Consider the following 25,318-nt stretch of genomic DNA (forward strand, 5'->3'; position numbering starts at 1 on the left):
TTATTCCTACTTACAGCACAGAGGTACCCAGAGCCAGGCGTGGTGTCCAGACCAAGAAGAAGCCTCGTAATAGCGATCATATAGTCCTTAACAAACGACTGTCAAAACAGAGTGAAAAGGTTTTCAACTACAGGGGTTAGACATTTATGTATATGTACATATTGGTCAAATCAATCCTATTTAATTATTTTAAAAACAATCAGATGCTCCCACACTGTTTCGTTACATAAATCTGCGTTGTTCATTGCAGGCTAGGAATTATTTTGTGACAATCACAGTTTCCCTTTTGTGTGTACCCATTTTGGTGATTTTTTTTGGAGTGGGTGGGGCTTTTCCTTTTAAAAAGGGTGTGTGGAAAGTTTTAATGTTGCAGAGCCTTTTCATCTAGGACCCACTTCTGGGGGGGGAAACTCTTAAATGCTTTTACTTTTGACATGAACCTTGTTTAATTTAAAGATACTGAACATTACTAGAAAATACTGACTTAGCTGCCGTCAAATATCCACATCAGACGAACCTTTCAGCTTATTCTTCAACTTGCTTGAAGTAATGTAGCTGCGCAAAAAGCTAAGAATGATGGCATCATCATTTGAAATGTGTGCCTATATTTATCTTGACTTATTTCACGATAAACCCAATGTTCAACCCCAAAAGTCAGTCTTTTTTTTTAATCCCACCTGGTAAAGCAGTGTATCCAACATGCTGATACTGAACACCCTGCCTGCAGCAAACGGCAGCCGGAACATGAAGGCCAAGTTGGAGCCCTTATCGCGCTCTATCTGAAGAGAGAAACAGTAAACAAAAAAAACAAAGAGTTGAGGAACAGAACAACCAGATAACAAAACCTCACTTTTTCTTGCATCTTTGCTGAACTATTGCTCCTTTGCTCCATCTCCAAGAAGACTTATGTGGGAATGAAAAGGCCTGTTGGTTTTCACCTCTGAACACTTACAAGCTGGTTGACAGACACGTTTTTAAAGCACTGTGAAGGTGAAAGCTGTCACTGCAGGCAGGAGAAAAAGAACACATAAAAGATTCAGAAAGGAGAAAGCAACTATGACCGAGATTCAAATACTAAAATGAATGAACTCCTTATCAGTTCCTAAAGTGTCTTTTTTGTGTGTCCATTCACCATCAACGCTTGGAAAAACAGACCTAAAAATCACAGAGGCACAAGAAAAAGCTCTTAAGATTGTACAAAATAATAAGTCCTGTTACTTGTTTCGGGGAAGGTGAAATAGCTCTTTTTATATTATATTAACAGATCCCCAGATTTCACTCCCCTCCTGCTGAAATATGCAGCAATATGTCATAATCAATGTTTAACAAGACTTTGCTTTATATATTTAATTGTGACATGTTTCGCATTGCAATAAGAGTTAAGGGTGACAGGATAATTAAACCGTTCCCTCCATCCTCACCCACAGACCACAGGAGCAACTGGTCAAGACAAATCAAAAGTATTTGGATGTTTGTAACCCAAGGTGCTTACAAAAGGTTAGCCACATTTTAAACCTTACACCGCTACAGATTATCTTCTGTAATCCAGCTCTGATCTGTCTTTTGAAAACACGGACGGATCACAGGGTTTCACACTTTGCACTTTCAGACAGAAAAGAAAACAATGTCAAAGTCAAAGCCAGGGAGTCTTAAACATGGTTCGCCCTTCTCAACAGCTCACCTTCTCCAGCTTGGAGAGGGCGAGCGAGTAGCAGTCTTTGGCTCTGAACTGCATGAACCTCATGTTGGACGGGTGCGTGAGCTCTGTGATGATGCTGAGACTGGGGAACAACCTGAGCGAGGGGGGAGATAAAGAGAGAGGGATGTTAGTAGAGAGACGAAATGCTTTGTGCTGAGGCGAAGACCCAGTGTGGCAGTGATAAATGCTTTTAATTTTGGTTGCTAAATAAAAGAGTAGATTCAGAGCTTCGGCAATTGTAGTTTGTCTTTGAGATGAACTCATTCTCTAAACTCTTAAAAAAAAACAAAAAAACAAACAAAACAAGCATTTACTCTCCAGCATCCTACAGCGAACAGATGAAGAAGTTAATCGAGTCTGGTGCACATTTGATCCAGAACTTGAAGGTCCAGCTCATACATAAACAGCCACGGACGGTACTAACTGCTGACTGTATGTTTCTACACAGTGAAACATTCTCTCTGCGTTACCTGAACATAGTCTGGACGTTGACGATGGTCTTGGCGTCTGCCATGTAGTCCTCCTCAGCGCTCATGGTGCTCTCCTTGTCCACAACTACCAAGTTGTCGGCGTAGATTATACCACACTGTAGCAGGTTGTCCAAGCTGGTCCATTCACAAAACACGGTTATTACTTCATGACACGTCAGGAAATAGCTCCCCTTGGATATTATAACAATGGTATAACATCACTCTGTAACGTTCAATGCATTCCACTAATTATTCGAGTGTACACACTTGCCACAAACCTCGATCATTTACTTATATTTTAGTTTGAAAGATTTTTGAAAGAAGTTTTCGTAGAACTACACTGAACAACCTGAGAAGAAAAACAGAAAGTTGCACAAGCTCTTCACAAGTCCAACTTTTATTTGTAACTATATAAAGTGTATGGAAGTGGAGATTTATGCATCACTAAATTAAACAGGTTGCATTATATAAATATTAGTTGTCACTTAATATTTTCACTTCCTAACTGCCAGGTTGTAACTGCTGCGCTAACTGAACCATACTACTGAATATACGATCAGTTTAGATTTAAGAGCAAAATAGCTAACCTGACACTTGATCAAAATGCTGTTTGACAATGATGTAAACTAGAATGATTGTAAATTACATTTCAAGAAAATTACACAGTATAAAAAGCCATTCTAATAAAATTAAACTAAATTACCAAATAATATTGGTTAGGTTAGCATAATTGGATATTTCCCCCACTCATTTTAAATCACATGAATAGTACTAACTCTAAAACACATTGTGTTTTAACCCTAACAGCTATATGTGGGAATAAGAAAATCAATATAATGGGTCTAGAAATCCAAAGTACATGACCAATAGCTATATTTACTACTTTTAAAATATCTCCTTTAATCAGGCCCACAACACCCACTAAGGATTATATTGCATTTTATTCATGATACATGTAAGGTGTATTGAAGCTGTATTACTGGTAGCTGTATTAAAAATGGAAGAACTACCACTGAGATGAACATGATCATTAGTTCATCAAATGAGCCGGTTTTTAATAATCCAGACACCTACTTATCGATAGTGCCAGCCATGAAGTAAACCATTGGAAAGCAGCAAATGGCCTCTAAGAAGTGGTTGTCTGGCCTGCGGGAAACAGGAAGGAAACATCATGAATGAGCATCCCACACTAATTATCTTTGCAAAACCCCACTGACAAATTATGACATTGTTGCTGTAATTTGCTGAAATTTGCTTGTTGATGAGGGCAGATACTGTTAGGAACTGTATTAATTGATGTTTTATTAGGCAACAAGAGGGAAATATATGTTTAATTCTTCAAGGCAATGGGAGGCTTTAACTGGTTGCCATGGAAACCAGTGAGGATATAACTTAGCCAGAGCTTTCTTGGCTCTCTGTCTGTGTAGTTTATTTGTTTCAGCAACCACAGAGATTTGGCCGAAGTTAATGAAACCCACAGTGAGTTAGAACAGAAAAAATGTGCGGGTCATTGCAACACACACACACACACACACACAAATGTATACATTCCCTAAGACACAAAATAGGCTTTCTTGTGCAGAGAGAACTGTTGTTTATGAATAATGCAAAAGCAATTTTTTTCTTGATCTTGAAGCAAAGTTATCCCATAGTTCCAGCTGTTATTATCAATTCTCTACTGAAAGCCATTTGGTTGTTTTAATTAGTTTGCTTTATTAGTTGCTATGCCAACCCATTAGGTAACTAGGTATCTCATCTTTATTGTATTATATGTACATAATCATAGGTGTATGTAGTGCATGTGTTAGAAGCCTCTACATAAAATACATTACTTTTTAGTTTTTGAAGTTGTAAACGTCCATGGTTTTACATTACTGTAGGAGTAAGAACAAACAAACAAACACTGGGTTGAAAGGACGGTTGGAATCTTACGGGTAGTCCAGCAGCAGCACTATGGGGTTGAGCTCCTTCCTGGGCCGATAGTAAGCTCGCAGAGGGACGATGAAGTTGTAGAGGCCATTTCCTGCGGTCTCTGCAGACACTATAATCAGCTTATTCTTGAAGCCGTATGCCTTCGCATCCTCAAAGCTGCTATGTGTACAGCCCTGGATGCAGACAGACAATTCAACAGGTTTTAGTTGTACTGTGTTCTTAGAGACACATCACATAACATAACAGTTGTGTTTTGTCTATTTTAATAAAACAGATGGTGAAAAAAAAAAGGTTAACGCATGTCAACTTTTTACAGTGGGTCTTTGTGGTTTAGTTCTGTGCTGTTTCTGTTTTTTCCTGCATGTGAATTCACCTTGTCGAGGCGAAGGCAGCAGAATGGAGCTTTCTGTGGCAGGAGGTGGCACAGAGTTGGAGAGCTGCCGATGTAGGGCGAGTTGGGAGGGTAGCCCTTCACAAAACTGAAGGAAAAGAAACAAGAAATGCCTCTGAGGAAAGAATATTGGCTTTTTGTTAAGTATCAGATACACACCAGTAATCCTATCCATCTCTGAACTGGGAGTTTCCTTCGTCTCCACAGTTACTTAAAAACAGTCTGTTAAACCTGTTTTTTCCATATTTTCTCTGAAGGAACTGCTAAACACAGAAAAACAGAGTGGATTTAAATTGAAAAAATGACAAATGATAAATGATGGTATAAATGTTTCCACCTCACAAAGAATTATGGGAGTATCAGTGCCATAATAACAATGTTTCTGCTTTTTAGTTTATTATTAGATTCTGCAGCTGCTCAAACGAATGGTGTTTATAAGCCTGAAGGACTCATTCCTGCTCAATACCAACTACATCAGGAATTACAATGTTGTCGTACCCTTTTTTAGTTTTAATTGTGTCTCATTTTGTTTTGCAACCAGTGTGTCAATTTGCTTCTGTATCCCCTGATTTGTAATGTGCCAGCTGCAATTACCCTAATCAGTTTCTTGGTGCCCACTAGTTTGCCAATAAAAGATTCTGACTATGTTTATAGATGCAGCTACAACCTGATCACCACATGATGGCACTGTGGGACCTTGAGTTACTCAGTGCGTTTCCTGCAGATAATGCAGTTGCCTCGATCTCCCCAACTGCTGCGCCTGACAACTCTTAAAGATATACAAACTACTCAAGTGTCATGGGGTGCAGGAATAGAGTCTCAGAGGTTAAGAGGACCATGTTTAGTCCAATTTTATGAGACCCACTGATGTCTGGGTCTAACAGTTGCTGTTCAAAAATACTAGTATGGGTTGAGGTATAGACTGTTAGGCACAAGCACCCAATCTATCCTAAACTTATCTCCGTCTAATGAAACCATATACAGATAGAGAAAGTAGAAGAACGAGCTGAGATAAACAGATTCCTCTGACTTGCTGAACTGGTATCATGGCGATTATCTGTCTGGACAGCTGATAGATGAACATTGAGAGGTGGGGATCTCCGTAAGGACACACAACGTGAGCTTCACTCGAGAGGGAAAGTGCTGACCTCCCTGTAATGACGTACACATTCATCACTGCCATGTCTGCACATTACAGCACTATGACATATAGATTACACACCTATTCCAAACCCATCCATCTCTCCTCCTGCACCCACTGAGACATGACGAAGAGGGGGACAGGTGAGATCAGTCAAGTGCAGAGCGCAGTATGCTTGCACTATGAGGACATTTCACTTTTTTTTTTACTGCAAGACAAGACATACTGTACACTACAAAACCACCAAATCTCTTTGGGTCAATTAACGTCCAAGCCCCTCTTTGCTCCCACTTACTCTGACCCTACAGAGCCCTCCTCGTCTGATTGGTTGGTCTCATCCTCTGATTGGTCGCTGAGGAGGTCGCAGGGCAGAATGGCGGAGGAGTCAGCGATCTCTAGGACAGGTGCGATGCTTGGCCTGCGGCTTCCTGCGCCGTTCTCCGTTGGCAAGGTCAGTTTGGTGCTTTCCTCAGGAGGATCAGGGTTCTGCAGATCTATGGCTACAGTGCCTGAAAATTACATGAGGTTATTGTATGAGCAGCAATCTATATGGCTATTTAGAAATAGCATGTGCAGCACTTTCACTGTAATGTATTAAGTCAACAGTGAATGTTTGAACCCATGACTATTTAATCTCAGAAAACACTAATAAAAGGTTCATGTTTAGCTTGTTCAGCATCTTTGCCACCAAAAATCACCACCTTCTTTACTCAGCTTAGTTTGACCTTGAGGAGAAAATTTATTGCTTTCTGGATCACGTAATTGTACTCTCGAGCTACCAGAAACGGCATGCAAACAGTACTGACATTGTGTGTTTGTCAATAAATATGTCCTTAACATACATCATATTATCTGTATGTAATATGATGTGATATACGCACGATACAAATACCTGGGCATATCAGATACATGATATATGTACAATACATATATCATCTTTTACGTTTTTATTAAAAAATAAAAGATTGTTAAAATCACAAAATAATTAAGACGAGTGTTAGTTAAACAATAATGAAATATCACTGTGTCTTGTACAGTGTATATCTTACAATCATTTGTACTCCATCAAATTACAGGACTAGTAAATAAGTGTAAAAAAGTGATGCATCATGCACAAACTTACCATATGAAGTAGCCTGATCAACTTTCACAGGTCAAAGACAAAGCACAACACAATAATGTCAGCCAAGAAAGTAAAAATGCATGTAAGAATAAAATCATGCATAACAGTCAGCGAAAGCATACAGCATCACCATGGCAGCCACCATTCAGAAATGTTCAGTGTGAGTGCAATTTAGAGTAAATAAACATCAACAACAAAGCATCCATTTTCTCTTCTGACAAGGAAACCCTTTCAACCAAACAATGGTTGTAAGGGTGTCTGCAGTCTAAATCTTTACACTCATACCACTACAAACATCTTCCATATTCCTTTCTTTACCAACTTCCATACTTCTAAACAAATTTTTTCTGCCTCTTGCTCTCAGTCTCACCCATGCTGGCGATGATGCTGTGCACGGGCAGCCTGGAGGGGGCGTCGTAGAGGCCGGTGACAGGCAGGCCCTTGTTGTCCTTCTCCTCCTGTTTGAAGATGAAGGCCGAGTTCTCCTCCTTGGTGATGTTGATGTAGTAGCAGGTGTCAGTGGCAGCCATGATGTGGCGGGGGCCGGGGTTCAGGAGGATGCTCTTGTTGTCCTCCCTCTTCACTCCGATCAAACACACACCATACCTGCAAAGTCCAAATTGGGCCTCAGCTCCAAATGTGTTTCTTCTGTTTTTGCTCCCAGAGACATAAACAATTACTCTAATGAGATCAAATATTATAATGTGTCAACTTTAAACTAGTTTCACTAACTTCTTATGGGCGTGGAAGGAGGCGTAGGTGAAGCTCTTTCCATCATATTCCCCAAAAAACTTGCTGTCACACAAGCGAATGTGGTAGACCTCGTTTCCAGAGCAGCGTCCATACATCCTCTGCCACTGCTCCGGTGACAACTGCCCCTCCCTGAAACAGCAACAACAACATTAAGTTTCATATGCCTGCAATGGACTAATGCTGGCCATATCAATTTTTGCTTGAATTAAATGTCAGACTATAACTATGTTGCCATTCATTTTTCAGTTTTCTTTAAACTATGACTTAATCTGTCTGAGCTTTCACGCCACTATACTCCCCAGCCTCCTAAATTCTAGTCACAATTACAAACACAAGAGAAAAGGTCATTTTATTGAGGCAGTTCATGTACTTCGTAACTTCTCATCAATGTGATAATGTTTAAATTAACACCTGCCACAAAGAAATCTATTCCCATCTAATCTAGTCACCTTCACAGCCTCAAGCCAGTACAAGTTCCCATATAATGGACATTAAAATGGATGTGCTGTGTCTCTGCTGTGGATAGCAGTGAAGATATATATGGTGGTCACCTTGCACAGAATATGAAAAACACAGCCAGATTTATTGCCTAACTAGAAGCAGGGTAATGTTTACTGACTTGACAGTGACAAGTTTCTGCAGTGGTGAAGGTACTGTAGTCAGCTTTGCACACAAAAACCAGGTACAGTCAACTCTGCATAACTGTAAAATCTGTGCTGCAGGAGTATCAGTCATCCTTCTCTAATATTAATCATGTGGGATTGAATCTGTCCACAGGAATAATGACACAACAGGGTATTCAACATTCACAGAGCACTCAAAGCTAGAAAGATTCAAAGTTTACTTAATAAAAACATTTATTGGAGGTTGAGCTGCTCTGGAGGCAGAAATAATGTCATTGGTTCAGTTAAATCTCAACAGACGGAACCAGAGTACGATGTTAGTTTTGGATAAATAACGTGAGGCTGAGACACAATGAAAAAAGTGAAAGTTAGAAGAGAATGAGGATGTCAAGCTCTCCTGCTACTGTTCAAGAACATATCAAGCCAAACAATCTTTATCTAGGGTCACTAAGTAGCTTAGCTGACATTTGAAGAAAGCTGTAAACTCCAGTTAGGTTTGCCCGGTAACTGACTAGCACCGTGAAAAACCTTAAAGGAATAATTCAACATTTTGGGAAATATGCTTCTTTGCTTTCTTGCCACAAGTTAGTTGAAAATATTGATACCACTCTCATGTCTGTCCGGTGTAGATGCAGCTGGAACCAAGAGACGGTTAGCTTAGCTTAGCATAAAGACTGGAAACTGAGGGAAAACAGGCAGGATCCTGTCATAAGGTAACAAAATCCGCCTACCAACATCTTTAAAGCTCACTATTTAACACATAGCATATATTTATTATTATTACTATTTCTATTCTATTAGTACTTCTATTCCTGTGTGCATTAACGTGATAGTGAGCAGCTGTAACGAAAGAGTTCCCCCTCAGGGATCAATAAAGTATTTCTGATTCTGTATCTTCTGTTCAAAAACCTGTTGGTGGGCAAATTTTGTTACCTTCGGACAGAGCTAGGTTAGCTCTTTCTGCTGTTTCCAGTCATTTATGCTAAGCTAAGCTAACCATTGCTTTATATCTAACTGACAGATTTTAGAGTGGTATCGATCTTCTTATCTAACTCTCGGCAAGAAAGCGAATAAGCGTAATTTCCTAAGATGTCAAACTAATCCTTCAAAAACTGGTCACCAAGGTTTAATTCAACCAATTAGATTACTTTGATCAATTTCAATGCCCAAAACTAAAATCACCTCAAGTGCAATACATGTATATCACTTTGGTGAGACCACTGGCAGGACCACAATGACAACTCACACAGTGATATAAGGACATACTGACAGTGGACGGTGGATATCACTGTAAATACATAAATGCTAGTATTAATTGTAGTTATTGTAAAATAGTAGCGTGTACTCACTGTCCTCTGGAGGTGTGAACCAGGAGTGTGACTAAAGTAGACGTGGCTGGACACACACAGTTCAGCGCCAGCATGGCATACTTGAACTCCTCTTCACATACTACGTGATCTGATTGAAATGGACAAATTGCAATAATAAAGTTTGTTAGACTCAGAAGTGTATGTGCAAGAAAACAAAGGCAAAATAACTGTGTTTCTGTAGGTAGGTAGTCTCCCCGCACTTACCTGCAAACTTAACATGGAATTTATTTTCTGGTTTGAGAATTTGGACGTAGAGAGGGCAATTTGGAGCAAAGTCTTTCGCAGCCCAAGCCCTCAAAATTGTCTGGTGATCCTGTGGGAGAAGAAATGGTTCTATTTTACTCATGCAGTGACTCATTTGTAAATGCAATCTGAATTTTATGGACCATAAAGTTTGCCTCAGTGACTTAATGTGCTCTCAATACTGGCAGTTCCAATAGAATCACGACATCTCCAACTCTCTCTGCTAATTTATAAAGGAAGTAGAGTGTGAAGGGAAATTGCTCTATTGAAATTATTCTTATTGTGAAATTTTTTTATTTTTTTTTTTTTTTTTTTTACACAGGAAACAAACAAATTCCTGTTGATGTGACTCACAGCAGCAGTTCGGTCGACCTCGTTCCTGCTGCTGAGGATGAAGCAGGCCTCAGCATCGTCCATCCTGAGAATTGACAGAGAGATGAAGAAAGAAGCACAGACAGGCAGGTTCACGGGTTGGTGACTATGAAGAGGACATTCAACCAAATGTAAAATTATTTATTTAAAGAGATCAATGCTTTAAAGAAAAGCTGGGAAGGAGTGAGTGCTAAAGTCCCGTGACAATGGTTGAAAATGTAAAAAGCCGCATTCTAGCATGAAAACAATCTGCTGCTGTTTGATGTTAGAGCACAGTGCTAGCGACACATGAGGGGCAGAGATCATTCATATGTGACAGAAAACTCCTGGAAAAGGGGATGGGCTCCTGGACAAATTTATGACTTTGATTTCACACTATCATGTGGTAGTGAGAAGTAGTTAGACCCCATTTCACTGGTATCACATCATAACACGACAAGCAATAAAAAGCAGCGAGATCCCCTGAAGCAACATATAAAACCACGAATGGCACACCGGTGCTTCAATATTTTGTAGGGACAGAGACAAAATTAACAGGTCAAACACATTCTGATGTGATCTATTGCTGCCTACGTATATGGCCTTTGATGTGAGCAGATTATCAATGTAGAGAGTGAAATCCCATTACACTGATGTGCAAGCAAAGGGCAGCCAAGTGGACTTGTAAGTAAGTATCTCATCCTCTAACTGCACTTCAAGGGCTCTGATTTTCCAGTGGAGGACCTAAACTTTACATTTAAAGTAATTTATAGATTCTTATCCACAGCTTAAAATGAATCAAATATAGATTAGACCTTTAAAGAACATGAGATGCCCGTTCAGTGACCAATTTAAGAACTAGACATTAACACAGGGCCTGGTTTCATGTGGCCTGATAATCAGATTGAATTGACATTTGTTTAATTTCATTCATTAAAGTTTGCAGAATCAGGCTACAGCAACCAACCGTTGAGATAGGAGGCAGTCATTTCATGTAAATACACTATTCGGTGCCTATACGCTTTAATAAAGAAAGTTGGAATCAGAGATGACACTTGCATCTGCTTAAACGCAAGGTGGAAGCAACAACATGCATATATTTTTGTCTGTATGTGTTCGTGTTTTTCTGAATGTAAAGGTGCATGCCATGCTTTCGCTCACTTGGCCCTCATCAGGTCCTGGTCTTTGAGGGCAGATCCTTGAAGGTAGATGACCCTCTGGGACCACAGAGGGATTTGGAGGATACGGCGAACCTGAATGTCTATCTCTGTTGGACACAGGATCACCACATAGTAGTCCTGCAAAAACAAGGGATATGAATGCATTTATTTAAATCATGCAACACGCTTTATATAATGTATGCAGGTAAAGTGTGTTACTTGCATGTTTAAATTGGCTAAAAATGTTTTTAGCCTTTTTAGAGGTGGAATGCGACAAAGAAATAGCAATAATTGTGGAAAATAACCTCCATGCATCTAACCTGCAGATCCCACATTTATTCCACAGGAATACTACACAAAATACTACCTTAAATGTTATAAATTGGAAGAACATGTGTACATTGAAACATAAATCTACTGTCATTGCCATCCTGTTTATCACATAACCATTCCTATGCTGATGGCAAAAAGCAGCAAACTTTATCTTTCAAAAACCCTCACAGAAGGCAGAGAAACTACAAAAGGGCAGCAGAAAAATCCTTCTGATGATCCAACATCAAAACTCCACTGTTTTGTTTTGGTACCTGTAGTCTGGGATGAGCGTAGAACTCGTTGAGGAAATCCATCAGCAGGTCAATCTTCAGTGAGCTGACACACAACACCACATGCTTCTCGGTCTGCGCCCGGTGGCGGCTGTAGTTCCCTCCTAACTTCTGGCTCTCCATCCACAGGTATGCTAGTTCTTCAAACTGACACAATGACAACAACATCGACGTGATGTCAAATACAACTGCAATTGAAAAATAATGAAAGAGATAGATTTGCTGTCTGGACACAGACAGTGAAAGCACTGGAGTGAAAACTGCTGATTCACTAGTTTGCCAGCAGCAAGAGTTCATTTCTTTTTCTCACCCAATTTGCTCTGCAGGGACAGTAAACAAGTCAGAACATTTGAAGCGAACATGAACATGTCTGTTCTCTTAAATAACACATTGAATAGGTGGATTTATTGTGCAGCAAGTGTGAGTCAGCACGACCAAAAATGTCAGAGAAGTAAGCACCTTATTAAATTTTTATTTGCTGTCAGCCTGTGATGAAAATGGCATTTAATATTTGATGATAACCCCACGAAGGTCAGCACTAGGTGCAGAATATCAAAGAATTCCTGATGATAAAACAGAACGTAATACAAGGTTTACTAAAGAGTGGAACCCCTCACTGCACTTTGGGGAAAAAACACTATGTTAGTTTACCCTATAGTCATTACCTGCAGTGGGAGCACCACCAGGGCAACGCAGATGAGAATGACCACCAGCAGCTGGGAGGGCCAGATTTGTGGCGTGACATCCCCATAGCCCACAGTGGAGAAGGTGACGATGCAGAAATAGAACGAGTCAAACAGGGACAGATGCTTCCCGGCTCTCTCTAGATGCTGGATCCCACAAGCTCTGCAGAAAGATAAGGAATTCTACAATTACTTGATGGTGTTACATCAGACATGTCTCCTACGGGTAAAGATAATTTAAATAAAACATGTGAAAAGACACTTTTCTAGGGTAATCTGCTTCAGTATTGTGTTTTGGCCTCATGGACTGGATATCTAATCTAATTTGCCCAAGATCAGAGGGCAATAGAGTCAATACAGCTTAGGCTCCTGCTCAGTATGTCATTTAAAGTGACACTATTGATTGCTCTGTCGGTTCCACCTCACTGCTTGCGCCAATTCATTTATTTTGTTTTGTTTTTTCATTGATAAATTGGAGATTTAATGCAACCCAGAGACAGAGGGGAATGAGAATGTCTAACTGGACAGAGTGGAGGAGGTAGGTGCTGGGTGGTGGCCAAGGCACAAGAAGGCTGCCAAAGAGCTATGGTCTAAGAAGTGACAGCTTTGATTAAAATTAATTGGTGTTATATAAGAGGAAAACAATGGAGACAAAAGAAATAAAGAAGGATTGGTGAATAAGAATGGTTGTTTTAACACTTTTTCCTGCTGTGTTTTCTTGTTGTTAGTCTCTCCCTTATTTCCTGCATTTTAGAGCATGTGACCTAATATCTAACAGGTGTTTTTGCACGTTTCCTTGTTGCTGATCGCTATTTTGCTCACACAATAGTTCAAACTTCAAGACAACAAATGCCAGCGTCTTTAAAAAGTATTATTTGCATTTATATTAATTTACATTTTCCAAATAGTTTGATATTTACCATTTGCTTCTGACAATAACAGTAGCTAACTGGCATCATAATATTAACTAACTCTTTACATTTTGTTGCTTTTTCTTGGTATCTTTCAGTCAAATCTTAACTTGCCAGAAAAACTATGCACCTTTGGCCCCACAACCATGCCAATAACAGCTCACTATGTTGGCTTCCAAGAAATGTTTAGCTGAATAGCTTCTTCCAAATAATCTAAGGCATGCATACTGCTAACTGTATCACAGATGATGTTTTCTGAGTCATGTGGTACAGAGTTCAGTAAACAGATTTGCAGCACGGGTCAGTAAACAAGGCTGAAAGCCTCAATGGTCAGAGTTGCATTTCTGTGACTAACAGCAAAAACTGAGGTTCACTCACCCAGTGAAGACCAGACACAGTAAGGTGCAGATGAGGATGAACACCTGGTTGAACATGGCAGAGTGGGTCCTCTGGATGGCGCGATGGAAGTCATTCTGGACATAGGAAAAGAGATTATTAGATATTGTGCAGGAACTGTTTTTATTGCCATATCCATACCAATGATTATGCATTGAACTACATTTTCCATTCTGGATTACCAAATATAACATTTGTAAAATCTCAATAGAAACTGCATCAAAAACATCTGTGAAACAACGGCAGTTACCGTCTTTATATTTCTTAACTTTGCCTTGACCTGTATAGATTTTCTTTTAGTACATACAGTATATTGGTGGAGAAAACAAGGATGGTCTGGATACAAATTAACACTATGTCCAACTCCATAGTCCTCTCCTCTTTAGTGGAACATTTTAGTACTATATTGTGCTTTCTCCTCCATTAGCATTCTGTCCATCTTGAAATGTAGGAGCTCACGACTCGTTTTCAGTTGCACCTTGTTAGCATGTTCTGCCTGCCACCGCCTCCCTTCAACGCCTCTCTAAACTGTCACTGCTCTCTCTCCATGTGCTGGTCTGCTTGGCCTCCGATTCTACCATCTGCCCAACTACCGCCTTGGCATGAGGCTCTTACTCTGTCATTGTCTCATCTGAATCGCAGCGGCAGCACACACTACACCAGTTGGATATCATCTAATTGCTTTGAATTCCACGTACCAGTCACTTTGCACCTATGGTAAATCCTGGACAATATTGATACTACAACACCAGAATTCTGTGCAGCAGGCATTTGTATCCTTTCTGTTTCTATGTTGCATTGCAGTGTTTTGTCCTTTTTTGTTTTGCCTGCACTTGCCCCCTTCGTTGCCTTGGCTTGCCTTGCTGTTGGTTCTGCTTTTGTTAAAAGATAAGCTTCAAAAAGATACACTGGCTAGTGCACAAATCAGATGTGTTTGTAAAGACAGTGTCAGATAAACAGAAAGAAAGAAGAAATTAGCCTGCTCAGTTGGATATTGTTCAAACTGTATAAACCCACTCAGCCCTTATAGCCAGCGTTACTCATGAGCTGAGTACCTCCAATATGGCTGCCACAGGATGGATTATGTACCTTCAAAGTCCTCAGTGGTGCTACAGTTTTACTGTACAATACATACAATATTGAAAATACTTACGATCATGTTCTCCAGGGCACCTTTGGCTAGCCAGCAGTTAAGAAATACAGGGACGAATATGTTTCTCAATGGAGCCCAGAAGATCTTAATGAAAAAAGGAAGGAAAGACGGAAGAGAAAAAAAAAATAAAAATAAAGAAAATGAATATGCCTTTGGCAATTTTTCATTAAGGGTGGTTGGATGGTAAAATGTTTAGTCTGGGATGAGGTACACAATACATTGGAGCATTAACATTAGATTATTGGATTGCTCAGAACAATCCAATACCAATATGACCTCGATCCTAAATGAAGGTGCCTGTGATAATCTGTTCCACAAAAAATGTATTAACTGATTCAGTTAATTACTCACTGTGATTATAAACGGCACTGTGTTGATCATCTCCAATATGAAGGATATCTGGAACATCTGCTCCCAAATGTTCCCCTAGAAAGGAAATTGATGGGAAATAAGTCAATGAACCTGTGAGAGCACAGACTGTTTTAGCGAGAAGTTAAATTCCAGTAATAATGATCTCCTTGGAGGAAGTCAGCTGTGACAAGAAAACAATGACAGACAAGAGAAAAACAGTTTTATATATTGTGTGTTGTAAGTCCATGTTACACTCTAAGGGGTAAAAGAAATAAAATTAAACATGCTTCTATTGTATTGACCTGACCTTATCAAAACTGGAATGGAGTGGTGTAGTAATTAATGTATGGTCAAGAAACAACACTCCTTTTTGAAGAATTTACTTCAAAAAGTCATAAACTACTGTATGCTGCATTCTCTGCTTCTGCTTTTAGACATGTGTTATGTAGGTTATGTTAGGTTTATTAGCATCCTTGCATTATTACATGCTGAATAATGTATTAAAGTTAAGCTATAACAACAGAAGAAAAAACACTAGTTTATTGTAAAACTGAAAGACACTGGCAAGATGTAGACTTTAAACGTTAGACTTCAAAAGGCCAGATAATACAGTATATACACATACAGTAAAAGTATGGTTGCAGTTAATTGGACAATCAGCGAGAGGGACTGAATACTAATCGCATATCGAGAGCGCAGCACAGTTAACAAGGTGCAGTTCAGTGGATTCCTTCAATGATGGAGCTATTAAAAGGCTTACTAAAGAAAAGAGAGAAACATTTCACAAGGCTGCATTTCATCACCAACTGATAACACAAATGCAATTTGGGCATTTGCTCCCCATAAAATAAATACAGTAGGAGTCTCTAAACAAACTTCTGAGAAAAAAATAAAAGACATGGCAAGACGTAAAAGGATCAACAAAAAATTGCAAATAAAACGAGACAAAAAAAAAAAAAAAAAAAAAAGAGAGAGACACTATCGGTCTCAGAGCAGCAAACTAATAATTCCAAGCAAAGACAAGCTTTCTTTGAGATTGCCAGTATCTGAGGACCCTGGCAAAATGCAGACTTGATCTTCAAAATCTGTGGGTGGTGTTAATACGACAGGTGTCTTCTGCATATTTGGTCCCCATATCCCTAAATCCCTTACTGTATTCAAATTCTTTAATGTCTTAATGTCTAAATAAAGTAAGTAACCAGAAAACAGAAACAGCTGTGCGTACTGCAATCCATCCCACAACCATTTAATAACTTTTACTGTGCTTTTGTGAAACTTCGCTGCTGACACTGCATCAGAGAGGTTTTGTGCGAGTCTATGGCCAAATTTCAGGTGGTATTTCTAGTGACGTACTGGTCTGCATTACATTGTGTTTTGAATATGTTGTTGATGTAATTTACTATACTGTATATTACTGTATATGAAGGGATAAAAATCCCTCTGCTTATCCTTGCTCATTAGCAGTGGAGAAATCTCACACAAAAACTGACCCTTCCTATTTGGGGGAAGTGGAGTTGTTTTATTGTATTATAGAATACATAACTCTGCCACTAACTACTTGCTTAAAATGCATATGAACTAAGGACAAAAGTGCACCTTTAGAGGACTTGCATAGCAGAAAAAAAAACAGCACTATCAGTGCTGCAAACCTGTTTATGTAACTTGTTTCTGAGGCAGAGTGCATGATGTCTGAGTCTAAAATTAGTGGCAGTTTGGTGGCACTTGGACTAGACACTGAAAGCTATCTGCCCACGAGAGAGAACCAACAGGCAGTGCTGGACTTTGATCAGAAAGCTTGTAAGACATCAGCACAGATTAAAGAGAGAAACTGTGCACTGCGGACCAGTTCCTTACCTTGTAGCTGAGATATGTGATAAGCATGGTCTCCAAGAAACTGATTAAGGCCACTGTCACCTGAAGCGGAGTGGAGAGAGAGAGAGATAAATGAACCCAGCAACTGCAAACTCATCTCTTCTGGCTGCTCAACCTTCATTGAGGAACAACTGTGCTCTGCAATGCTTTTATCTAATAAATGGCTGCTAGTGTGTTTGGGTTGAATCCTGCATTCAGATCCAGTTCATGCAGTGGAATTTGATTTATGTGCACTTTCATGTTGTGTTATTACTCTCACCTGTATCGCCCATACAGGAACCCGTCTGTTCACCCAGAAAATCAACCCCCTGCCAAAACACCATAAGAAAGTTTTCCTCACACTTCAGTGCATCTACATATACATTCAAAACACAGAAAATGCACAATTACATGCCATTTTGACTAAAACATACCAGTTGATTTCTGTCGACTCTGTTGTATTAGTCCAACTGTTGTTCCGACATGTTGCACTGTAGAGAAAAAGAGTAACAAGAGACACACAGAGCGTGAAGGTGTGTGTGAGTGGAAACATACCCACTGGGAAACATTTCCATCAGTTTCGTATGTTGTCATAAAGAACAAACCGAACGTGTCTCTTAAAGCTGCTGGCAGTGAGCACAATGCAGATAATCTACAGCTTCCATATGACTGCACAGAGGGAGCAACCTAGCTTTGCTCTTTTTCACTTGTGTATTTAAGACAAACAAACACACAAAATGAATAAAATCACTTCACCACCTAAATAAGAAAACTAGATTCCCACACAATCTTAATGTTATCAAAACCCCAAAATGTAATTGACTTAAACGTTAGGGATACATTTTATGTTTTTAGATTTACGAGTATTTCTCAATTATAGTGTTGAAAGCAAAAATCCACAACATTTTCATATAAATAAATGTTCTCTGCTCTCATATCTTTTATATTTGTTGCCATATGCACATGGCAAAGGGGAAAAAAAATCCTGGAAAAGTCCTCTGGCATACAGCAAGTCATCTGGTTGGCTTGGAATTAATAGAAGAAGAAAAAGACAGATAGCATTAAAAGTGATAAGACAGAGAAAAGACGAGCATCTACAAAAACTGGACAGTGTTCTGTCTGGACAGGAACATCTTTTTCTATCACATTACCTTTACTTAGCATCAAAGATGTTGCCAAAATATAAAAACAAAACAAAAAAGACTGCAACAAATCACATAATAAAAAGCTACTATCCAGAAAACATGGACACATCTGGAATAGGGGATAATGTGTGTGAGTGGGCTGGCGACTGCTGAGCGTGACTCTCACCATGAGCTGCCATTGCTTTCCTTGGGGTTATCCAAGCTAACTCTCACTATGTAGAGGACACAGGTGAGAATCTTCAGTGAGAAGTTGAACAGGCGGATTCTCAGACCTGTGGACCAACAAAGACATACCATTTGACTTTACTCAGAAACTGGAAAATGAGTTTGTTTAGGTCTCTGGTAAAGCTCTGCACCCTCTCTGATCATTTTCTCACACTTTTTCTACACTTGTCCATTACCATCTCAAGTTCAGACCCTCCGGTGTTATTACCACCTCTGTGATTGTGAGTCTACTGCTGACGATCTCTCCTCAACAGAAAGTTGAAACAGCTTGAACACCAGTTGTTCAGGTGCATAAAATGCCTTTAGTGGAAAAGACTATCTGTCGAAGCCCTCAAGTATGACTGATGTAATTCCATGCTGCTCTGGCGCCCTGTCACAATGAGTTCAAATCCTTCAAGAATAACACGAAATAACATCAGCATTTTTATGGGCTTGTAATATGACGAAGCATTACACAGCAAGATAAATGATAATGGAATTGCACAGAAATAGCTGAGGGGGATAATAATGCTTGTGGAATCACAATTTCCTGTTTGAATAGGTGCAGGCATATGCTGACAAACACCAACACGACCTGCACCAACAAATATGCAGAACAGAACCTTGGCTGCAGACATGCTTGCTAGCCAGAGAGTGGTGCTGGTTGTATTACCCATTTCCAATCAGCCTTTGCAGCTACCTAATCTCTCGTGACACGACCTCTTCAGATGAAGCCAGCGTCAATGTTAAAATGATTTGAAACTAGACAAACAAACAGCGCTGCAATGGAATAGGACAAGAGACCCCTGCAGCCAAATGTGACATTTTCATTAGACTCTGTTGTTTTATGTCAAAGACTGTAGTGGCTTAGTGACAATGACAGGTTGAGGGAGTGCCGAGGCTATGTCAAGGACGTGTTCTACCAGAGACAGAGTTCCCATAGTGTACATTTTTACAGCTAGGTGCAAATGAAAGGCTTCCAGACACAATGCACCAAACCGCTGAGCTGCACCAATATCTTTTTCAGAGATGATGTGGCATTGCCAGTCTTATCTCCTATTGAGAAAAACACTGCAGCCCTGCCTCGTTTCCCAACAAACGAGCCATACTCTTCCTTCCTCCGTCCTTGCTGGGCCACAGTGTGCACACCCATAAAACACAGTATTTTACAACGAGGCAGCTAATGTAATAATCAAACCCCAACTGAGACAGAAATTGGATATGCGTCATCACTGACTGCAATTTCCTACATCATGCTTTTATAAGTTCATTTAGCTCTGAGCATATCTAGTGGCAGCAGGTTACCGTTCACATTATGGGAAGAGAGGAAAATGGTGTGATGCTCCCTGTCGGCTGTACTTACTTGACCTTTGGTTTTTGATGAAGAAAAGCTTCAGTCGCTCCTTGAAGGTGTTTTCATTCACATAGAACTCCACCTGCACCCTGTGGGGAACAGTGACATGATGTCAGTTTAAATGTATACAGGTGAGCAAGGACAAAGCACCTACCACCAACATACATACACAGAAATGACCAGAAAACATTTGACCAAACAGTTTAAATCTTTTCATGATACTATATAAGACAAAGCAGTGGATTAGCAGTAATATTGGTTTGGTTGAAATCAGCATCACTTACAGTAAATTTAACAGCACGTGACAATTGTTGTGGTCCAGGCACATTCATACATGTAATCATGTTTGCATTCAGGCTGGGTCTCATTTGCAATTCTTCAATACAGGTCCCAAGACTGATACCAAAATATAAACATGTTTTGCCTTGAGACATTTGGCATATATCTGGCGATATTCTGTATTTTTCTTACGGTCGACAAATCCCATGAAAAGACCAAAACCAACAAAGAACTGCTACTGCTAACAAGTATTATCTGTGTACCCAAAGCCTAATATATCTTATTCCTCTGTGCCATAGACCTCCATTGCTGTCCAAAAACACACAGATGAGCCATACTGTTGCACTTAGGAAAGAACATGGGCACTGCAGTTTATTGGAGTCTATGCACATGATCTTGAATACAAATGTGTAGCACTGGTACTTGTTCAATAACACAGTGATTAAATAAATAAATGCCTATTTTTTTCCATACATTGACATTCCTCTACCTCTTAATGGTGCACTTGATCAGACAGACAGACAGACAGACATACAGTAGAGACATGGCACATACCGATTTGGCGACTTTAAGACCCCTTTAGTGACTTTCTACTTCAGTTGCACAGTCTATACAATAGCATTCAAAAAAGTTTTGAAATTAGAGATAGATTTAGATGATGAACAGCATTTTTTGTGTATGTAAATAGTTACATTATGTCACAGGTATGTAAATTAACATGTGATATAAAGTAGTGACATCTTGCGACCTTTGAAGTTGTGAGGACCGGCCAAAATGTCTTCTCTTTCCAAAAATGTCCTCACTCTACTGAGACATAATTTCCAAATTGATCAATTTATGCGTGAAACAGGCACCCAGGAGGGTTTAATCATTTCTATTTGCTCTTAATATTTTATATACACATTTAGTACCCAACCACATAATGTAATATTGTTTACAGTTTGAGAGACAGTATGTATCACTTGGGTATAGACTATTTTCTTTACATAAATAAATGAGGATATGAACGGGCAGCCTCGTAAAACAAAAAGCGCCCATTCATAATTGACAACCATCTATTAAAAACGACAGTACTTCAAATCAAACAGCCGTTTTCTCACTTATGACGCATACAATGACAGATCCAAAGCTAATGGACTTTAAGAGGCTTGACCAAACGACCACTTAAGCATGAAGGATGATGTAGTTACTGTTATAGGTTAGATGAATGCAGGCCTATTAACGGTTTCTGTAATGTAGAGAGCTTGTTGTCACTAATGAGCATGGAGGGGTAGTGATAATGGCCTTGCGGTTCCATGGGGGACTCTTAGAGCCTTCTACCTTGACTGACAAGATGAGCACAGGGTCCAAAAAGACAGGGGAGGAGAGAGCAGGAGGGTAATTACAGCCGCCAAGTCGTAAGGGAGGTATGTATGTGTAGATTAAGAGTGTAGGTGGAAGAAAGAACATGAGATTTGCACCATCTCCCAACTGTTCCCCTCGCTCCCTCTTCTGGCTGTATTGCCGTAAGAACAGCTGTGTTAGGTGTTTCCAGTACAACGATTAGCCCTAGCTACACACATATTACACACACAATGACATGTTCTTGTCTAAAGGCACCGACCACACACTCCCATCCCTGTGACTCCATCCTACCTAAACACATAGCTATATGTAAACCAATTGTATTGATTGTTCTATCACCCAAGAAACGGTAAAAGCCTGTCATAAAGACTAATAGTGGCAATCAATGTTCAAATGGTCTCCATTAACACAGCTGTCAGAATAGACACGGGCAACAGAGCTATATTGGCTTCATGTTTACCCAGCTTGTCTACAGGTACCTGCAACTACACTTCACATATGGGAGACAAAGAACAAAGCAAAACCTGAAATGTGACTATGTGTAATAGCTAATGATAAAGCTAGTTAGTCAGTTAAGTTTAGCTTAATTTTTAAAAATGTTTTGTGTACAGTATGTAAATAGTTACGTTATGTCACATATGAAAATTAGCACGTTACATAAAGAAATGACATCTTGCGACCTTTGAAGTTATGAGGGCCGGCCAAAATGTCCTCACTCTGTAGGTGAGAAAAAAAAAAAAAAAAAAAAAAACGGTGTTTCAGTCCTCACTATGTAACAAGTACACACACACACACAAAAGTACACCATGACAATTGCCAGTGATAGGATTACAATTTTATGCACCCTTGCCTGAAACACAGAGAGACTACAGCTGCTTTGTAGACTCTAAACATCAAACAGCTTGTTGACCTCAGGATAATCTGGCTGACAAAATAGAACTGTTCAAATGCTGTGATGGGAAAAAAAAACAAAAAAAACATTGTCGAACAGCCACCAGATGCTCTGCACCATATGGAATATTTGTCAGAGGGCAAGGGTACGTGAACAGCAGTATCAGTTAGGCTAGTGCAGCATCACCTGGGGCTAAGATGATCATGGGAACTCTGGGAGGAAGCCACAAATCAGAGACGGTCCAATGATGCTTCCGCGGACTCTGATCAAAGCAGCAATCCTTTCCCGTCGAATCTTGCAGTATCCAGTCTTGTAGAAGGCATTACAGTATATAGTGTACATTTGGTAGCGCAAAATGCAACATAAAGTACCCATGCCTAAATAACTATATTATGACAAGTGTTGGCATAGCAAAAAAATGTGGGAATTATCAGCCCAGTTATCTATGACCAATCAGGTTTCTTGAGTTAAACTACACGTTGTATCATGGTTTACGGCCTGAATGTTTCTTTTATTTTCAGATCTCAGGTTTGCTCTGCCCCCCTCCTTTGACAAAGCAAACAGTTGAAAATAGAACATTTCCCACCCTCATGTGTCTGATATAAAAGCTGCATGGATTCTAAAAATATTACACTTGGACATGAATATTCAAAAGCTGTGGCATCTTTGTTATTCTCGGCTTCTGTTCCGCCGCGCTGCATCTAAAACTTCCCATGGTGAAGGTATTTGTCCAATAGCCTCATTACAGTGCAAAAATAGTTGAATGGGCTTCAGGCCAGACATGGCCTGTGGCAACTGTGAAAGGACTTTGTCAAATGGATACAGAACTGTGGACTGATAAGATGTACATGAAAGAGCAGATTACAGGTCATTTCTGGTCCTCAGAGGCATCCCATACACTGTGTAAACTGCTGTATATGAGCATGGGACTAGTGGAGAGGGTCCTAGCTACTCTGTATGTACACATGATGTGTTCAAGGACCTAGACAACCCTGAAGTTCTAAAAACACTTTGTACGAGCTAACGTAAGTGCACCGCAGCAGAATTTATTATAGTTTAGCCTTGAATGCTTTGAATCAGCATCTCAAAGATGCTGATTCAAAGCAGCTGTCACATGTCTTTCAAGGTCTGTCAAGGAGTTCTGACAAATAATATGAGTAGAATTATAATAAGAGTGCTGCTCACTTTTTGTTGACTACACTTTACACAACATTAATCATCCTGTTGACTGAAGTCAAGATTTCAAGACCACTGAAGGTAAATTGCTGAATAGTTGGGTAACACGCTAGGCAGTCCCTGAGAAAGGCAAATTCACATAAGAGATGTTCTTTGTTCCTCAAAACGACGAAGAGACAATAACACAACGTGTCCAAACCAGAAAACACCTTGACCCAAAACACATACTGGGCATCAAACTATAAATAGTAAAGCTTAGAAAATGGATAGTGAAGTTAAACTTATTCTGTCTGAGAAATGGGACATTAGGCCGAGTAAAAAAAGAAACTTAAGAAAGCCCAAGAGGCCATTTCCTTGTGCAAGAAGATGACAAAGCGTGTGGCAGTGTCAAATGAAAGCTTAAACGCTTCAGAACATGGGCCTGATCTTTAACATACAGCAATTTACTAAAAAAAATTTTTAAAAATAAATAAATAAATAAGGTACAAGGACTCTAAAATCTTTAGATGAGCATGGACATTTTGAGAGAACTTAATAGGAACTTGATTTAGTAACACTGATGTTGAACTGATGTCTTTGAAACTGACTACTCCCTCCCCTACAGTACAGTCTTCTGTTTTGTAGAGTAAATGATGATGGCAGTGATTCTCACCTGAAAGTGAAATGGTTTCATAACCAAATTAAAGTACAGTAAAAGCAATTTTGAACGTTTCACTAACAAACTAACAGTAACCAGTAGAACAAAAAAAAGAAGAAGAAAAGAAATGAAGGTATATAACCAAGCTGTGTACACCTCTAATATCACAGGCATCTTTTGACTACATCAGAGACAACTTTTATCAGCATTCAGTGCTAAAAATTGAATGTGAAGTAAAGCATGGCTGTTTAATTTCAATTTAAAAAATGGGAAAGATGAGTAAGAAAGATGGTACAGAAGATTAATGCAGATGTTCTGTCATTTTGATGTTTTAGAAGAAAGTCCATTCCAAATTTATAAATGGAAACCTCTGTAGACACACAACAGGACTGAACAAAAATATGAATGTGATCTGGTCTGTATCCTTCATAAGAGAGCACACTTAACTGAGATATGTTCTGCAATTGCTCAATTGACTTTACTTTTCTATGAACCATCAAGAAAATGTGTCTTCTCTTTTCATACAGTACCACTCTCATAAAAAGAGAAGTGCTCATATCACACCAGCCTCTGTGCACACACTACGAAGATGGCATACTTTCATTATTAAGCTATTTGAAAAGACTACAGCAGGATGCCAGTTTTATAAATCAAGGTCATGCAGTGTAATATTTCTTTCACATTGTCTTACAGAAAAACAATACACCTTTAGATATTTTCACTATTGTTTAATATATATATCACCATTCTTATGTTCACTGCATTCCAGGAATTATTTTTGTTTTGTTAGAAAATCTGCTACCTACCAAGTGCAGCTACTCAGGGACGTCTCGGTATCAAGCTCCTCCATATTGAGAGAACCCAACTGAAGTGGTTCAAGCACCCACTAACAATGCACCTCAAGCACCCTTGACTGTGCTGATGAGCTGAAATCAAACATTGTGGTTTTCTTAAAGTGCAATGCCAGCTTGTTCTTTGATGAGCTGAAACCATTTCCTGTGATTTTATACAACAGCTTAAACTTTTTTTTTTTGCAACCACAGGAAGTACCATAATGTTATGTCAGGTGTTGTACAGTTGTTCG

At 39.4% G+C, this 25,318-nt stretch overlaps 1 protein-coding gene across 21 annotated transcripts in view; it reads right to left on the bottom strand.

The window, feature by feature from the left end:
• Positions 1-25,318, bottom strand: part of kcnt1b (potassium sodium-activated channel subfamily T member 1b) — a 67,131-nt gene that overhangs the window by 12,356 nt on the left and 29,457 nt on the right. For 15 of the 21 annotated variants that reach the window (XM_044197764.1, XM_044197760.1, XM_044197780.1 and 12 more), the window contains 25 exons: positions 19,916-19,995; positions 18,515-18,620; positions 17,638-17,694; positions 17,484-17,532; positions 17,207-17,266; positions 15,353-15,427; positions 15,002-15,085; positions 13,831-13,925; positions 12,524-12,704; positions 11,841-12,005; positions 11,258-11,394; positions 10,100-10,163; positions 9,707-9,815; positions 9,482-9,590; positions 7,489-7,638; positions 7,127-7,362; positions 6,757-6,777; positions 5,929-6,142; positions 4,475-4,580; positions 4,102-4,274; positions 3,244-3,315; positions 2,170-2,304; positions 1,682-1,793; positions 678-779; positions 15-98 (listed from right to left, as the gene is read on the bottom strand). In XM_044197764.1, coding sequence (XP_044053699.1) covers positions 15-98; positions 678-779; positions 1,682-1,793; positions 2,170-2,304; positions 3,244-3,315; positions 4,102-4,274; positions 4,475-4,580; positions 5,929-6,142; positions 6,757-6,777; positions 7,127-7,362; positions 7,489-7,638; positions 9,482-9,590; positions 9,707-9,815; positions 10,100-10,163; positions 11,258-11,394; positions 11,841-12,005; positions 12,524-12,704; positions 13,831-13,925; positions 15,002-15,085; positions 15,353-15,427; positions 17,207-17,266; positions 17,484-17,532; positions 17,638-17,694; positions 18,515-18,620; positions 19,916-19,995 — 2,776 coding nt within the window. Of the gene's footprint in view, positions 1-14; positions 99-677; positions 780-1,681; positions 1,794-2,169; positions 2,305-3,243; positions 3,316-4,101; positions 4,275-4,474; positions 4,581-5,928; positions 6,143-6,756; positions 6,778-7,126; positions 7,363-7,488; positions 7,639-9,481; positions 9,591-9,706; positions 9,816-10,099; positions 10,164-11,257; positions 11,395-11,840; positions 12,006-12,523; positions 12,705-13,830; positions 13,926-15,001; positions 15,086-15,352; positions 15,428-17,206; positions 17,267-17,483; positions 17,533-17,637; positions 17,695-18,514; positions 18,621-19,915; positions 19,996-25,040; positions 25,134-25,318 lie in introns of those variants that run through there. The other 6 variants (XM_044197782.1, XM_044197781.1, XM_044197775.1 and 3 more) reach the window with 2 other exon arrangements.

The sequence above is a fragment of the Siniperca chuatsi genome, linkage group LG5 (assembly GCF_020085105.1).
Source record: "Siniperca chuatsi isolate FFG_IHB_CAS linkage group LG5, ASM2008510v1, whole genome shotgun sequence".
Lineage (NCBI taxonomy): Eukaryota > Metazoa > Chordata > Actinopteri > Centrarchiformes > Sinipercidae > Siniperca > Siniperca chuatsi.